At 43.9% G+C, this 18127-nt stretch overlaps 1 protein-coding gene across 1 annotated transcript; it reads left to right on the forward strand.

Annotated features, from left to right (window-relative positions):
- Positions 1 to 6: 6 nt before the first annotated feature.
- LOC103358664 (retinoic acid receptor alpha-B-like) lies at positions 7 to 17585 on the forward strand. Its single transcript, XM_008283714.1, has 7 exons — positions 7 to 244; positions 12424 to 12578; positions 13103 to 13244; positions 15646 to 15806; positions 15931 to 16107; positions 16207 to 16411; positions 16507 to 17585. The coding sequence occupies exons 1-7, from the start codon at positions 46 to 48 to the stop codon at positions 16578 to 16580; spliced, it is 1113 nt and encodes a 370-aa protein (XP_008281936.1). The 5' UTR covers positions 7 to 45; the 3' UTR covers positions 16581 to 17585.
- Positions 17586 to 18127: the final 542 nt, after the last annotated feature.

The raw sequence follows: 18127 nt of genomic DNA on the forward strand, positions 1-18127 counted from the left end.
CTCTCTCTCTCTCCCTTCCCTTCCCTTCCTCCCTCCTTTTCGGGGATGTACGAAAGCGTGGATGTGGTGGGTTTGAGCCCCGGCCCCAGCAGCCCCAGCCCGGGCTCCTTCCTCAGCATGGACTACTACCACAGACCCCCGGGGCTCGGGCCGGAGAAGGGGCTCCTGTCCGGGGTGGCGGCGCTCCAGCGGCCGTTCGGAGGCTCGCTGGTGACGGGGAGACACTGGAGCGGATCCAGCCACTGTGAGTGAAACGTGGTTTTTTGTCCTTTTGGACTTGTACACATTAGCAGCAGCAGTAGGGCATCATTTGGGATGTTTGTTTGTTTGTTTATTCCAACATCAGGTGAAGTGGGAAGTGGGCATCATCTACTTCCTCTCAGTGCCCCTGTAGGGAGTCCTTACTGCCCCATGTGAGGGGTTTCTGCAGAATAATCCCCCATTCTGTTATGCATGCAGCCCCAGTTTGTGATTTGCTGGCATCTGATTCCATCCTCTCCCGAAGTGTGGATTTCCAGGCGTCTTTGAGTCTGACAGCTTCTTTTTTTCTTCTTCTTCCCCTTTCCATTGGGTTTAAGATGACCCACCTTTGAGGCGGTGTTACGAGCAGGAGAATGGAAGTCAAGTGCTTTGTTGCTTTGCACTGTTATACAACTTTTTTTGTTTTGAGTGCAGCGACTCGAGCGTTCTGAGTAGGTCAGGAAGCCGAACGCAGCCCTGCGTGCTCCAAATCTGGTCCATCCTGAGCTCCGGCTTAAGTGCTTCTCACGAGCGGAGCGTTTAGAAAAGTCCTGAGCGTAAATCAAAGACATTTTTCTCTTTTTTCTTTCAGGCAGCTCTGGGTTTCTTGGGCTTTTTTGATGGACTGATGGTTGGAGAAAACAAACCAAAAAAAAAGCTTTAAAATATCATCTTGGGCTTCAGCAAGTTTTGAAGAGCAGCTTTGTCACCATTTACACCAAACAAATAAGTGATTAATTGGAAAAAAAGCCTAATAAATAACTAAGAAAGCAGTCTGTTGTAACCGTAGATGTGTCCCAGATTGCGTTTTATTATTGCAAGGTCGTATAAGTCAACAAATCAGGAATCAAGGAGTCAAAATCAGTAGCTAGAAATAATATTATTGATCCAAGATAAATGCGGTTGATGATGATAAACGCTCTGTTTGGGTTTTTAAGGCAATTAAAGGAGCTTTCAGGTTTTATTTTGGAGGGAAAAACACATTAAAAATGGAGGCAAAATGACTGAAAGCACAGTTAATAATGAAACTACTGCTTCACAAAGATTATTTTCAGAAGTTTTAACATGCTACGAGCAAAATGAGGCTATCAGAGCTGCATTTTATGATATTTAGCTTTGAGGAATATCAATATTTGGTGCAAGATTTGTGCTTTTTTATTGCTAAATGTTGTTTAATGTCACTTAAAGCAACAAAAATATGATGCATGAAGCAGTAAACGCAGCAGCTTTTGGTGCTGCTTTATAATATTTACATTTGATACAGAAACAGATATTTCCTCAATATGAGCTCAGCAGGATTCTAGCATCAGACGGGTCGCCCGTGTGTCATGAACACATCCCCTCGCTTGCTACGATTCGGCTTCTCGGGACGCCGTCCGGTCCAGACCTGGGGCCCGATGACGCGGCGATGTCACCGCGACTCGGCCCCTTTGTGCAAAGTCATAAAGAGGGAAAGTGCAAAGTGGACTCTGGCCGGCCGGAGAGGAGGCGTGTAGATGCGAGAGGGGAGTTGCTCGTAAATTCAGGCTGTAAAGACGGCTGGAATTGCCCTCTGTGTGTGTGTGTGTGTGTGTGTGTGTGTGTGTGTGTGTGTGTGTTTGCGTGTTTGCGTGACTGGAATGAAGAGTGTCAAGCGAGTTCAGAGGTCAAAGGCCGAACACAGTCGCAGCCGCACACATGCATTCAGCGGCGACATGTAAGCAGAGGCTCAGGGGCATTGTGGTTCAGTCGCTGTGTGTGTGTGTGTGTGTGTGTGATTGTGTGTGTGTGTGTGTTTGGGTGTGATCCAGAGCAATGACTCACTGACAATTGGGAAGTGACCTACATCTCTCCCTCTCTTTATTTCTCCTTCTATCTGCCTCTTTCTTTCCTGTGTCAGCTGCCCAGTCATCACTTCTCCGCACTGAATGACCTCTCTTTTCTGTCTGTGTGTGTGTGTGTGTGTGGAGATGCACACACACAATACACACACACACAACACACACTCTCGCAGTGACGCACACTCACAGTTTGTCTGGGAATGTGAGGGTATACTGACCAAGTTTGACCTGAGTGCGACTGTGTGAAGAAGAGGAGGAGGAGGATGGTTGCACGTCTGTGTTTTTTTTGTATTTCTTGTACGAGTGTGTGTGTCTTCGTGTGTTTGTGTCTTCGTGTGTGTGTGTGCGCCGCCATCAGATAAAAGCTAAAAAGAGTGGCAGTGGAAAGCTGGTTATTAATTCATTCGTTCTAGACACAGCGCTCCGGCGTGGCGCGTCTTTGTCCGCATTCTTCTCCGCTCGTGTCGCATCTTCGGAGGGGAAAGAATTAACAACTTTGTCGGTTTAGCCGGCCTCTAACCGGGGCGATTGTTATTTAGAAAGAGAGAGAGAGAGCGGCGTTGTGAAGATTGCAAACCGTTCAGTCAGATTTTCCCTCCCAGCTGTTGCGAGGCGAGCGGTGCGAGATCCAGAGCATGAAGAAGGAACAGATACTGATCCGCTACAGCACGCCTGATTCTCTGTTATACAGCAGCTAACATCCTAAATGCTAACTCATTAAGCTCGCTGACCTCTACTTAAAGTCACCTCTGCTCTTTTTTCCCCGCCCGAAGCTCCATGTGGTCCACTTCTGCTAAGCTTGCTGATGTATCCGTATGGACATGTACACATGCCCCTGTAGTATCTCAAAGGGGTTATTTGGAATCAGCGTCTCCGTTGCTTTGAAACGTGGTGCATGTAATGGGGATGAAAGGGTCACCGGTGTCGAGCTAAACCAGGGTAAAACCCCCTCCAGTGGTTATCGTTTCCAGCAGACGTAGCATGCGATGTAGTGTTGGGTCAATGAAAACGTGGCTAAGAGGTGCAACGGGGGGGAACAAAGTCTGCAAGGCATCGCTGCAAAACTTTGAATCTTGTGAATCTTACTTTGTAGTGAAGGTTTTAGCTCAGTGCATGATGTGGGGACTTCAAACAGTCATGGTTTGCCCCGTCTAACGTGCAGCTAGCTTGTCAATAATGTAAACTTTCGCTGTTTCCCGCTCTGGTTTAAAGCATCCCGTGTTGTTCTGCTGCTTGTTTCTCTGTTCGCTCGCTGCACACGATACACAAACGTTTAGTCAACAAACCAAGCAGCTCATTTAAGATTCATGTTGTAGAAAAACAGAAGAAACACCTCAGAATATGCAGGACTCCTCTGCTCAGTGCAATCACTGTCACGTTCAGCCAAACTGTGCAGCGCTGCTAGCTGTAGCTCTGGTTAAAAGTCTGCATGTGCTTGTCCTTTTAGCAGCACCACGATGAGACTGATGACTCTACAAAGACGCTGAGGGCGCCTACTTCCATCTATCTGTTGTTATCAATCACTAGCTAATCAAAATTATCCTCAGCCTCAAAAGTCCAGTGCAGATTGGGTGTAAACTGGGTCTACAGCTGCTTATTTTTAGCCGTGATGAGTCTGCCAGTCGTTATCTAAACCCCCCATTTGATCATCTGACGCCTTGTTTTGTTCGATCAGCCTCAAATATTTAATTCTCTGTGATGTCGCGCCGAGAAGCCACAAATTCTGCAGCCATCAAATGTTTGGCATTTTCACTTAAAATATTAATTCATCAATTATCAATAATGGAAAAAAAGTTATTCATTTAAAATAGCTGCTCGGTTTGCAGCAGCAGCAGCGTCGACTCTTACTGCACCGCCACAATGCTGCCGGCTTGGAAAATATTAGCGAGAGACTTTGGCTCACCTTTGACAGCGTGCACATAATTCACGCCGGTCGCATCGGGCCGGAGTGAGCAAATCAATGGACTGCCGCTGCTTCTCTGGATTTACAGCGCTGTTGATTGTAAACAAATGCCTAAATTTGTCAGACATTACTCAACCTGGTTAGCCGCAGACACGCACTTATTTAATCTATAATATCAGCTGGATTTCCCCCGTGTGCTACATTATGATGTGTGTATTTATAGTGATACTCCATCCATCTGTTATCTATACACCGCTTAATCCTCACTGGGGTCTGTCACAGGACAACCAAGCACACTCACATTCACACCTACGGACAATTTAGAATCACCTCAACATGTTTTTGGACCATGTGGGAGGAAGAACCCGGAGAGAACCCACGCTGCACGGGGAGAACATGCAAACCCCACGCAGAAAGATCCTCACCGGGACGACGACCTTCTAGCTGCGAGGCAACGATGCTAACCACCGCTCCACCTTGCAGCCCTGTAGTGGCATTGAGATATAAAATTACAACCATCATCACCAGGTTTTATCCATTTTGCTCACTTGTAGGTGGAAATGATCACGGGTTATCCGGCACCGTCTGTCCACACATGGGATCAGACTGTTCATACGCTGATTAGTGGTTACGGATTCACATCAGAGGATAGTGATTAGCAGAGATAATGGATGTCGGGCCGCCTCAACAGAGAGTCTACAAAAATCAAGTTTAAGGACTTCCAATTACACCTCGTTACCTGTCTCAGGAGAAGAACCCGGCGTAGTGATGAGAGGCCTGCCTCTGAGCCGCTGCTCTCTATTCAGGAATGGTCTCCTGGCTGGGAGCCAGCGCCGCCTGGGGCGACCATTTAACGGTGTTTTACATCAGATTCGGTAAACAGCTTACCCCGGCACTGACTAACATTAAATGCTGCCACTATTAGATTTGAACTAAACTGACCGGGAGCACGGTTTGCGGCCTAAAAGCGAAAATGGAGCAGACATGTGGTGACCTGGAAAAACCCCGAGGCTTAAATTAATGCAGGCTTTTTACCTTGTTTTTAAAATTTATGACCCTCCGCTGCACCCTTTCACCGCACTGTCGCTTGTCTATTAGCACGGAAATGCACTTAGAAATTTCAGAGCAGTGCAGGTGTCGACCCACATTTGGATAAAGTTGTATTTCACTGAACTGCAGTAAAGCGCAACTTTTTTATTTATTTATTTTTATTGCGTGCAATGCTGCTCCTCACGCTGCTTTATTGTATAATGACAATAAAGCTGACCTTCCCTTTCACCTTGTTCAAGCTTAGCGGGGAGGATACGGATCATGACAGCGATAAGAGGCGTAGGACAAACAGAGGCCACCGATTGAAGACTGATAAACCAAACCGCGGCTAAACACGCGTCATCGCAGCCAGCTGGCTTCTCGTCTGGCTGCCGGCTCCAAGTCGCTTTTATTGAATCACCACCAGACGCAAAACATACATTATCGAATCATCATTCCATTCTGGTAATTTGAAAGGCTTACCTGGAATGTAAGCTCTGTGAAGCAACACGGAAAGACTCTCTGGTCTGTTAGAAGCTACGATCCATTACTGGGCGTCATTCTGAGGCTTCGAATTGGGACTTTTTAGAAGAAATGTCCAAAATAATCCCACATTTACTAGAGCTGAAACCATCTATCCATTAATTAGCAACTATTTTGATTGTTTTATTCTTTACACCTTCTCACATGACAGGATTTTCTGCTTACCTGTTATGTCTGATAATAAACTGGATACCTTGAGGCTTGGACTTTGGACAAAACAGGACATTTAACGACATCACCAGTGTCATAATTTCATCTGCTTGGCGTGTTAAGCACCAGACGAAATGCAAATAATTGGCAATAAAATCAAACAGCACTCTTTAGCTGCAGCCCCTTACTCTGCACTTTATTTACCGACTGTTGTTCGAATGTGAATTCCTGTAACCTTTCCTGCGAACGGCCCCGTTACGCAATGCATCACTTTTTATAGATAGAAAAATGACACCGGTGCAACAATAAACCTGCCAGCGCTGAGGCCAGATAATGCTGAAGCGTTGAAAGTCTCTGTTTACGGCCCACTACGGAGTAAACTACTGAATGTCTATTGTACAGGGAGCGGTATCGGGCTCAGCATAAAGGGCGGAACGTTAGCAGCTCTGTGAGGCTTTGTTTTAGGGTTTGAACATGCTAACGCGCTAACAGTGGCGATGCTACGTTGTGGATCGTAAGCAAGCGCCGTCTTTAATCTCAGTGTTTTTTACTTTAAGTCATTAGGATTCATCTTGTGGGAATCATGAATGCACGTCACAGCAGTCAGATATTTGCTAAACGCACTACACTGAAAATAGTTTGGATAGACTTTTAAAACAAAAGCTATAATTTGTCACAGCTAATTATTATATTTTGCTGCACATACACAGTAGTACAGGCAAGATGAGAGAGTGTTTCTTTAGGATCATTTAATTAGTAAGTTTTACAGAATGCACATCTAAACGTTCACTCTCGCTGTCTCCTGAAGGGGGCGCTGCGTCTATGCGCGCCGCCATCACGTTGAACATGGTGAACCTCTTCAGGTCCTGGTAGATCTTCAGGGACATGATGGTGTGACGATGGTGATGCCCAGAGCTGTCTATCTGTCTGTCTGCATCTCCTCCAGCTGTATGTCCGTCTGGGATGTTGTCATGGAGCCATGTTTCTGTTAAAGCAGACACACAGCAGTCCCTCCACTCTCTGAGGGTTTCTCTCGGCAAACGTCCAGCTTGTTGTGGAGGGAGTGGACATTGGAGAGCAGGAGGACGGTCCTGCTGGTCTGGAGGGGTTAGCCTTTAGCCTAGCATGGATCCTGCTGGTCTGGAGGGGTTAGCCTTTAGCCTAGCATGGATCCCGGCTCTCTCCCTCCTCCTTTGTTTACGTTCGTACCGTTTCCTTCTCTCTCGGGTAACTGCCGGCGTCGTCTCCAATTGGACTCCGTGTTGGTGTAGTTTGCCCACATCACAACCGATCGCTGCAATTTTAGCAACGTTTAGTCTCCCGGCCTCAAGTTTTGCGGAATGAACATCTGGGATAGACGAGACACTCAGAACATTCACTTTCGTTGTCTCCTTAAGGGGCATCTATCACCATCACCGTCGGAAAAAAAAAAAAAAAGATTATGATGAACATAACAAATTTTATTTTAATAACTAATTTTCCCCTTTGATACAACTTATTTTTTTTCATTTTTGGAGAAACCTAAGATTTACATCCAAGTAAAGTTTTTAATTTGAAACAAAGTAATTCGATTTTTGTAATTTTGTTACATGCAATTAGATTAATTTCTCTCAAATTACATTTATGATTGATGATGAATTTTGATTTAACTGTAATTTACATTCGCATAAATCAAAAAAGATTATTTGTACTATTTGTGCAAAGTGAAAACAGCAGCTTTAAACTGAAAAACCATCATTTCCCTTCAGAAAAACATAAATATGTTGAATAATTTACACTGATGTTTCACTTTTTTGAGTGTAGGACTGTTCCTGTGTCCAGCAGGACTCAACAACAACAACAACAACAACAACAACAACAACATGACACTACTTCTGTGAGTCCCGAGTGGTGAGGAGATGACGGGCGGTCGTCAGTGATGCATCACAGCCTGTCTTTGGGGAGTTTGACTTGTTAGTTAGAGGTACAGCTTGTGTGGACGTCCCGTGGCCTCAGATCGATTTTATCCTTCAGTGTAGCTCTGCTCAGCGAAGACGTGATTCGATTGTTATTTATGTTGTTGTGGAGCACCTTGTTGTTTAATCCACCTCAGTGTTGTGGTTAAATTAATCTTGAGATAAAGAGATAGGACAGTTTATTAAAGAAACTAGAAGAAGATGTTGAAATTTGCACACTTTCAAGGAGTTTATTGTAAATATTTTTTGTGTATTTTCAGGATTTTTGGACTAAAGCTGCAAATAATCAATATGTATCAGCAAATCAATGATTCACCGGCTGTTTTTAGAACCAATTTGAGTCATTTTTTAAAGGAATAATAACACTGGTCTACACCTATTTTGGTGTCAAAGTCTTTTGAGCTGATTTTGGACACTTGCAATGAGCTGAATCCAAATATTACGCTGGTTTTGCTCAATGAGGTCAAACTTTTGACTTGAATGAAACATGCAATTTACTTGTATTTACCTTTAGAAATGTTTACACTCATCAGCTTTTGGATCATTTCGCTCATGAAAAGGATTAGAAAATGAAATGTTTCCTCTAAAATCCGACTTCATATGAGAAATACTAAAATAAATCAATCGCTAATGTCAAAAATGTCATCGATTTAGTGGTAAAATCTTTTTTTTTTAATCAAGTTGGCATAAAAACGTGACCTGATGCAGAAAATCAGACGTCATTTTTTAATTCAGTGTCGCAAAAATGTCCCAAATCAGTTTAAAAAATCCTCGACACCATTAAAAAAGGGTTTTTTTGTAACCCAGTGTAATGATTCAGTTGCTTAAATTTGAATATTTCCTGTTTTTTGGGGGTTTTTTTGTTCCTCTGTGACAAATCCAGACATTTGATGCTGTCATCTTGAGCTTTCGGGGGCACTGATGGGCATTTAGTCAGCATCTAGTGACTCATTAAACCAAACAACTTATCGATTAATTGAGAAAATAACCGACGGATCAATCAGCATTGAAGCTGCTGCACATCTAACAAATACCTTAACTCGTGCTTCTTTGAATGTTTGTTATTGCACCAAAAACTACAATTTTTAACTAAACATTTCCAGAGAATTCAGTGGATTTACATAATCAGTCATATCTGATTCAAACGGGAGGACATCTTCCTCATCTTCAGAGATGAGTCACCGATACTCCCCCCAACTGCTATTAAAACGTCCAAACAGTCAGAAGAAAGTATTTCTCCAGAACGAAACCCGCGGCCACGCATTTCGTTCGGACACGTCGCCGCCGCCTGCGTCACATCCTCGCGCGCTCAAAGCAGAAGTGAGAAGCAATAGGAAGAGATTAACGGACGGGCAGATGAAAACAAGAGAGAGAGACGCTTGGAAATAAAGAGGGGAGGGAACCGAGAGGAGTTTAAAACAGGTCAGAAAGTGCTTTGGGGAACTGTTTGGCTAGTGTGTCAGTGAGAAGACAAACAGTGGAGGGATGAAGGAGGAGGAGGGGAAGATGGAGGGATGGTGTGATGGCTGAGGAGGAGGAGGAGGAGGAAGAAGAAGAAGAGGAGGAGGATCTCTTTCTTCCTCTCTGTCCCTCTCCCTCTCTGTAAACAGAGCAGAGCAGTGGAGGGGAGTTGAATCTCCTCCATAGTGGAATGTCTGGTATGGCTACTAAGGCAGAGGGGGGAGGGGAGTGTGTGTGTGTGTTTAAGTGTGTGTGTGTGTGTGTGTGTGTGTGTATGTGTGTGTTTAAGTGTGTTAGGTTAGAGGTTAGAGGAGGCAGAGTGGGAGCGATGGGGAGGAGTCGTGGATGCTCCTGATTTCTTAGTCTGAGGGGTCAGGAGCTCAAAATATATCACAGCCCGCCTGGAAAACCCGACAACAGGCCTGAGAATGAGGCTCGAGTCCGATCATCTGGGACGCAGCTCTGCTCTGATGAAATGATTAGCAATTAGAATCTGACCAAGCGTCGTGTGAATGAAAGTGGCCGAGATCCACCTTCGTCTCTTTATGATCAACTTCCACAGCCAAAAAAAAAAAAAAAAAAACTCATCAGTGTGATTTTGGGATAAGTGAGGGTCCAGTTAAAAAGTACAGAGCAGCTAGAACTCCATTATGTTTAATCACGCTTTACGGCCGACGTTTCATCACTTCAAAACCACACTCACGAGCATTAAATTAGGAAACGTATTAAAATGATAGAATAGTGAATAAAGCCCAACCAAAATCACATTTAGAAGAATTAATGGCGCTCTGATGGATGAATGCCAACACCGGGGGCACCAAACCAAACCAGAGAGGATGAAATATTCATTTATCCGCCTTTTTTTTTTTTTTTTTTTTGGTTTTCAGATGTTTTTTTTTGACAGAATGTGCCACGAGTCGTTTGCACAAATGTTTTTTTTTAAAAAAAACAAAAAGAAGAAGAAATTTTCCTACAACTTGCGGCCAACTGAGCTGCGGTGATCGAGGTAGACGGTTTTAATGGATTGTTCCCATTTTTCATTATGCTTCCAATCTGCAGCTCAAACCAGACGCAGCATCTTTGCAGAGATGTGTCGCTAATCGCACACAAAATGAATCTTTCTTCCTTTTCTCCTACAACCCGTGTAAGAGCTAGACGAAAAATACACGACATAAAAACATTGAATTTAGCTAGGCACATTGCTAAAACTAGCCCCAACCAAACTTAGAACAAAGTGACAATTAGACACAATTAAAGTTTTACCTTGTTGCCCTCTTCTTCATTAATCTCTCCCGTTCGCCCTTTTATCTTTTGTTTTGTCTCTTAACTTTACGTCACTTTACCGTTACATTTTTTCAGTTTCCCTATTTTCCGTATTAGTGGGATTAAAATAAAGCAGGTTAATTGTTCAATATAAGGACACTGCCAGCAACCAGTTAGCGTAGCTTAGCATAAAATGTGGAGGGAACAGCTAGCTTGGTTTTGTCCAAAGGTAACAAAATGTGCCACAGAATTGAATGTTTAATATCAAAATGTTTGTTTAGTCCTAGAAAAATTGAAGCGTACCAACTTGGACGAAGCCAAGCTAGCTGTTTCCCCGTTAACACTGGTTGTGCTAACCAAAGTGAACCGCTTTCAGGCTTTGTTTACAACACAGACATGAGAATCATTCTGATTTTCTAATCTAATCTAAATCTGACAAATGATTAACCCTGTTCAGGACTTTCATGTTGCCAGAAGGTCTTTCAGGGTCCATTGGACTCCAAGAAAGAATACGTGGAAAAGATTTGTTGGTATTCATTATAGACTTTTATACTATCATCCATCCATTATCTATACACCGCTTAATCCTCACTAGGGTCATGGGGGGCTGGAGTCCAGCTGACTCAGGGTGAAGGCAGGTTCACCTGGACAGGTAACCAGTCTATCACAAGGCTACACTTAGAGACAGACAACCAAGCACACTCACATTCACACTTACAGACAATTTAGAATCACCGATTAACCTCAACATGTGTTTGGACTGTGGGAGGAAGCCGGAGAACCCGGAGAGAACCCACACTGCACGGGGAGAACATGCAAACTCCACGCAGAAAGATCCCGGGCGTCCTAGCTGTGACAATGCTACCAACTGCGCCACCTTGTAGCCCTAATTCATTAACTAATGAATTAGAATGATAATAACAACGTTCAATAACTCCTGAATGAGTACCATTTGGAGTTACTTACACTTCTGTTACCCCACGACCGGCAGCTTTGTACTGTGAATACATTCAGGCTTCGCTACAGAGATCCAGATTGGCAGGAGGAGAAGGAGTGTGTTAGATTGCGGAGCCGAGTCACTTGTACCGATCGATGATCTCCGATTGACACAACCTAATGACGTTAGTGTGTCAATAAGTGGTGATGGTGGGGAGGGTTCAGTCAGGCAAGCTGCTGCTTACAGTTTTTATGCTAAGCTAAGCTAACCAGCTGCTAGCAGAAGCTTCACAGGAAAGCAAATCAGCACGATACGTGGAGCTATTTTTTTTTCACCCGTTGTTGGTATGAAGCGGTGTTGTGTTGCAGAATGCATGCAGGTATCGTTTCATGCTCATTTTGATGCATCACACTGAAAATAAAAAGGGAATGGAACCGGCAAAATGCACAAAAACAGTTTTTGACTTTTTTTTTGTAGAATTGATGCATGTAATGTGAGATAAGAACACTTTTGCCACATAAGTTGTGACGCAGACGTTTAACTCATGACCGATCAGCTGTTTCGTCTCCAGACAGCATGACTAATAGCGGCTGACATTAAAAAATAATTACAATTTTCCTGAATGAAAGCAGTTTCTGAAGAAATCTCCCCATTGTTCTCCCATAAATACTTCGTCTTTGAGTCTTTTGGCAGTTTGCAAACCGCAACGAGCATTGTTTCCGTCCTGTTTTTGTTTTAGCCACACCGCTACCTATTGGCAACACCACACAGCCAGTGATTTTTTATTCTTGTTGCCTTAAAGCAGTCGCTGGAAACAAAACAGATGTGCATTTTCTTTTCTTTTTTTTGCAACTTTTCAAACATTTGCTTCACAGTTATATGGAAACTATAAATCCACAGTTCTGCAGAAATTCACAGAAAACAGAAGCTAATGGCTAACTAATAGCTAACAGACGAGCGCAGGTTGTGTCCAAAACATACGCAGCCTGAGCCAACTTTGACCCATCTCTTCTCCAGACTAAATGCCATTTGATCGGATATCAGAAGTAAGGGGCTAAATGGCAAAAGCAAACATGGAGTCAAACTAAAGCGTCTAAATATAAACCTCCTGTCCTCCTGCAGCTATAGAGACCGAGAGCACGAGTTCAGGGGAAGACCTGCTGGTCCCCAGCCCTCCTTCACCTCCACCTCCACCTCGTGTCTACAAGCCCTGCTTCGTATGTCAGGACAAATCTTCAGGATACCACTATGGAGTCAGCGCCTGTGAAGGCTGTAAGGTAGGCAGCTCAATGTACACAAACACACACTGTTACAACACTTATCCTGGGTAACTGGGCCACATTCGCGCACAGATCCAGGCTGCAGCTGTAAAACCTTGAATGAAATAGCAACAGAGAGCGTGCGGCGACCAGGGATTTGCATAATGTGTCCGTGAAGAGGTCGCGACCTTTATAGCACCCCAAGGATCTGTAAGCCTCTTTGCTTCATCTAATCCCACACACGCAACAAAGAATCTGCGCCTGCAATTAATATCTGCTTTGATATCAGTGTGTGGGGTTTTTTTTTTTAACGTGCTTATGGTCAAGCTCGTGTTGTGTCGCAGAGTGCAGCGACCCCCTACCAGCTGCACATCAACAGAATTAATCGCCCTTAATACATTTTATGTAGTTGAGCGGTGGGTCTAACTCCAAGGTCGTCCCCGTTTTCCAAAAAAAACAAACAACCCCCGCACATGCTCCCAGTGTTGTGTTGTATTCTGTGCTTCTGTGTGTCAACCGCTGCCTCCATTTCTGTCCGTCAGGGCTTCTTTCGGAGGAGCATCCAGAAGAACATGGTGTACACGTGCCACCGAGACAAAGTCTGCGTCATAAACAAAGTCACAAGGAACCGGTGTCAGTCCTGTCGGCTGCAGAAATGCCTCGACGTCGGCATGTCGAAAGAGTGTGAGTACAGAGGAAAGGATGAGGGGGCGCTTTCAAAAGGTTTTAAGTTGTACTGATAAAACGGAGCACTTCAGGTGTATCGTCAGTGTTTTAACCTCGATGTCTGGCTCCCTCTGGTGGTCATTCACGGTTAAAACATGCCCCAAAAGCTCCTGCATCAGTGTCCCATCTGCTTTTTGACATCTTTAAACTGCACTCCAGAGACTTAGTGTCATGTTTCCATAAAGCTGATGCAGCAGAGGCGAAGGTGTCTCGATATTTAGCCTGTGTGGATGAGTCAAGCTCCTAAAATGCAGGATCTTTCCTTTCCCAGCCAATTACACCTTCCCATTTCTGGTAAATGGATGCCCAAATCACTAATTGTTTACTTTGTAGAGCCTTAAAAAATTCCCATAAGTCCATAAAAACACTGCTCTTTCGCTAGCAGCCCCCTTAACGTAATGTTTCAGCGATGACGTACAGCGGTCGTGATTCACGAGTGTCTGAAATGTCGATTTATTAGTCACGATACAGTGAAGCATTGTCTGCTGTGAAGGGAGTGCTGAGCAAGAGAACAAAAGAGGGACTCCGGACACACCTTACGTCTTTCAGCCTGAGTTTGTAATCCAGGCTTCCTGTTACAAATTCGTAATCACCGAGCCCAAACTTAGATAAGCCACTGACATCATGAGAAGATATTGTGTCTGGCTTGTCATTATGCAGGTTTCAAAGGCTGAACAATGCGTACGATAAGTGGGGTGGTCCTCTTGGTTTGAGGTTGAAATGAGTCATTCAACATTTTGTAAAATAAACTGATAGCACTCTCACCTCTTCGTTCACTCATGATATGTGTTAGCATACAGACAGGAAACAAGTGGCTTTGCTCTGTTCAAAGGTGACGCTGTCGGCCTACAGGCACCTCCAGAGCTGTTTGTTTAATCAGGTCTCATCATAACAGCGCAGTTACGTAGCAACCAGCAGAAACTTCAGGAAGTCCGAGCTTCTGGCCAAAAATAAACCCTGGACAGACCCAGATGGAAGACCGCGTCGTGATGATTTTGCTTGGATTAAACAAATGAGATGTTGCAGATTGTGCTCCCTTTGGAAAGCACCCCTAGTGACCCAATTTGCAATGTGCACCCTGCTGTTTTCAGTATGAGATCAATTCTTCCTGTGTTCATTTGAACTAACTTCACAAATGAAAACAATCACCATGCATGCATCTGCAATTATGTGAACCTCACACTAGCTGTTGCACATCTTTGCACTGAGCTAAGTCGTATATTTATTATATTAACAATCAGATATCGTGGCATCGTCAGTTATCTCATCGAAAACTGTGAAAGAAAGTATATTGTCATGACCCGGCTCCAGGAAGGACAAAGAGGAGAGGACCACACATGATCAGAGAAACTTACATTCATTTTAACCAAACATAATTCACCCAAACAAGCTAAATATCTGGGTCAGTACTATCAGGACTGTGTAGAAAACACAAAGATCCATACAACTTGATGGAAATCCAGCCCCAGAGAGAGAGAGTTAGCACAGGTGTCGGCTATCAGCTGATGGACTTCCTGTTCTTCTAAGGGAGCCTGAACTCCAGCCAACCGAGACAGCCCCAAACAGGAAGTTCAGGGGCTGTCACAATATTTCCTATTGATATCACTGGGTTACAAAAAAAATACTTTTTTGAAGGTGTCTAGGATTTTTTTTAAACTGATTTAGGACATTTTTTGCAACACTGAATCCAAACATGACATCTGCTTTTCTGTATCAGGTCAGATTTTTATGCCAACTTGATTTTACCACTAAATCGATTACATTTTTGGACATTAGCGCTTGATTTATTTTAGTAATTCTCATGTGAAATCAGATTTCAGAGGAAAATGTTCATTTTCTAATCCTTTTCATGAGCTAAATGATCCAAACGTTGAGCGTAAACGTTTGTAAAGGTAAATACAAGTAAATTGCATGTTTCATCAAATCAAAATTTTGACCTCATTGAGCAAAACCAATGTCATATTTAGATTCAGCTCATTGCAACTGTCCAAAATCAGCTCAAAAAACTTTGACAGTGTAATAAAGTGTTGCTACAGCTCTAGAAAAGCCCAGACAGACTATTAACAACCACTTTCTGAGGGACTTCTGGATTGCATCCCATTTGAAGTTACTCCTGTGGTGGTCCAGGTCACCAGCACCCAATACGACCGCAATAATAAACATGAAGTCACCTTTTAGCAATGTTAACAAAAGACAACAACGTTAGAAGCTTCATAAACGTACAATTGAAGACAGAGCTGTTGCATTGGATTTAGTTGTTATTATGTATAACAGGAGTACGATTTAAGATGTGGAATTACCAGAATGAAAAACTATGATTCCCAAGAGCTAAATCCTCTGTCTTGACTCCCACCAACAGTGGTGCGCAATGACAGAACAAAGAAGAAGAAGGAGGAGAAGAGGCAGGTGGACACAGAGATCTACGTCCTGTCAGCAGACACGGAGCAGATGATCGAACGAGTCCGTCGAGCCCATCAGGACACCTTCCCGTCCCTCTGTCAGCTGGGAAAGTACACCACGGTACCAAGCAGAGTTTTACTTTTTTCCCAAAATCCAGATTAAGAGGGCTCACCATTTCAAACTATTTCAAGGTGTGCTCCGTAGTGTTCTTGAAAGGTTTGTTCCTTCCCCTCCCAACCTGCAGAACAACAGCGCCGAGCACCGCGTCGCTCTGGACGTCAGCCTCTGGGACAAGTTCAGCGAACTGTCCACCAAATGCATCATCAAGACGGTGGAGTTCGCCAAGCAGCTTCCCGGCTTCACCACGTTAACCATCGCCGATCAGATCACGCTGCTCAAAGCCGCCTGCCTCGACATACTGGTGAGTTTCTCTTGCACGGGTCAAACTAAACAAAGACGAACTTCCCGCGTATAGTTCAACTCAAGCTGTATCTTTCCTTGTTTTGGCCGCTCATCCTAGATTCTGAGGATCTGCACCCGCTACACCCCAGACCAGGACACCATGACCTTCTCCGACGGCTTGACCCTGAACCGCACCCAGATGCACAACGCCGGGTTCGGACCGCTCACAGACCTTGTTTTCTCCTTCGCCAACCAGCTGCTGCCGCTGGAAATGGACGATGCGGAGACGGGACTGCTCAGCGCCATCTGCCTGCTCTGTGGAGGTACTGCATTCAAACTGAGGGGATGAGCTTCCCTTTTTATGTCTGTGTGTGTGTGTGTAAAACAATGTGGGTTTTTTTGTTGTGTTTCCGTGCAGATCGTCAGGATCTAGAGGAGTCAGAGAAGGTGGATGTTCTTCAGGAGCCAATGCTTGAAGCCTTGAAGGTTTGACATGAGTTTCTTACACTACTTAGCCCGCGGTAATCAAAACAAAGAGGTTTATTGAAACAGAAAAATAGTAAATATAGGTGTCATGTGAGAGTGCTCTGCCTGTGGCTTTCTGTTTTTTGGTTTGTTTCTACTGAAGCTTTAAAAATAGATTGTTTAATTAATTCACACTCTATTTGGAGCAGCAGGACAGTGTGTTTGTTGAGGGTAATGAAAGAAAAAAAACAAAACACCAGTGCAGCAGTAACTCATTGATGTGTTTCAATAGTTTGTGGACAACAGTGGTGCTTTATGAGAAATGAGGCTTTGAATGGAGACGCAATATAGTAAATTAAACAATCTATGAATCGTTGTTGTTGTAGGATTTGTTAGCAATAAAACTATAGAATGTTACATAAATGTATTGCACAGACTGTATAACCGCTACCCTGTTAATAAGCACAGTACACAGTGTACATTATCCATATTTATATCATACACGTCTATATATTGTCACTGCATGTGCACGTCTGGTTAGCTGCTACCTGGACTTTGTTGAAAATGTAGTTTTTTAGTTTCAGACTAAATTCCAGCACAGTGCTGCCCACTAAATGTCACACCGCTTTATAGAATATCGAAGTCCTGAATCACTTCCTGTATAACCTGTAGTAAAACAGCCCGTTTAGTGTCATAGAATAATGTCATAATTCAGGTTTCTGTCATAACAAAATCACCGAAATTGATTCCAGGAATAACTTTTGCCCATTGAGAGTCACAGCCGGCCGATCGTTGCGGCTCACGGGCCGAGCGTCGGTCATGCGTGGCAGATTATCAACGTGTTTGTTTGTTTGTCAGTGACCTGCTCACCTGAGATCTGCTTCACTGAGTTATTCACACACTGTTAGGGCACAACAAAGAGAATCACGCTGTATTATTATTAGTAGTAATAGTGGCAATTAAATGCACAGAAATGCCTTTTGAACAACCATAACAGATTTCTCAACACGATTTCAACAGCATCACATACTCATAGTTCGTAACATCTGACTGTTGTTAACAGCTGACCCTTCTCCTTTAAGAACGTGGCCTCGTGGGTAATCTGTGTTTGACTTAGACCCTTAATGTAGGTGGTGAGTGTCTATCTCACACTTATAAAGCACAGCTTCATCATCTGTGTGAAGTATAAAACAGATGTGACACGTAAACATCCATCCATCCATTATCTATACACCACTTAATCCTCACTGGGGTCACAGGGGGGCTGGAGTCTATCCCAGCTGACTCATGTTTTAGATGTTTCCCTTCTTCCAACACACCTGATTCAAATGATCAGCTCATCATCAAGCTCTGCAGAAGCCTGATAATGATCCTGATCATGTGAATCAGGTGTGTTGGAAGAGGGAAACATCTAAAACATGCTGGATAGGGGCTCTCGAGGACCAGGATTGGGCACCCCTGGTCTAGACCCTCATTAAATGAATCCATTTTGTCATGTTCTATCAAAGTCGCCCCTAGGCGTAGGCAGTATAGGCAAATGCTAAGGACGCCGACATCCACCGGGGGCGCCACAT

This window comes from Stegastes partitus, unplaced genomic scaffold (assembly GCF_000690725.1).
Source record: "Stegastes partitus isolate 25-593 unplaced genomic scaffold, Stegastes_partitus-1.0.2 Scaffold324, whole genome shotgun sequence".
Taxonomy (NCBI): Eukaryota; Metazoa; Chordata; class Actinopteri; family Pomacentridae; genus Stegastes; species Stegastes partitus.

Bases quoted from the DNA above. Each gene is read 5' to 3' on its own strand.
- LOC103358664 (XM_008283714.1), top strand. From the start codon at position 46: ATGTACGAAAGCGTGGATGTGGTGGGTTTGAGCCCCGGCCCCAGCAGC. The intron at 12,579-13,102 runs GTAGGCAGCTCA...TCTGTCCGTCAG, and splicing joins GCGCCTGTGAAGGCTGTAAG to GGCTTCTTTCGGAGGAGCAT. The intron at 16,108-16,206 runs GTGAGTTTCTCT...CGCTCATCCTAG, and splicing joins CCGCCTGCCTCGACATACTG to ATTCTGAGGATCTGCACCCG.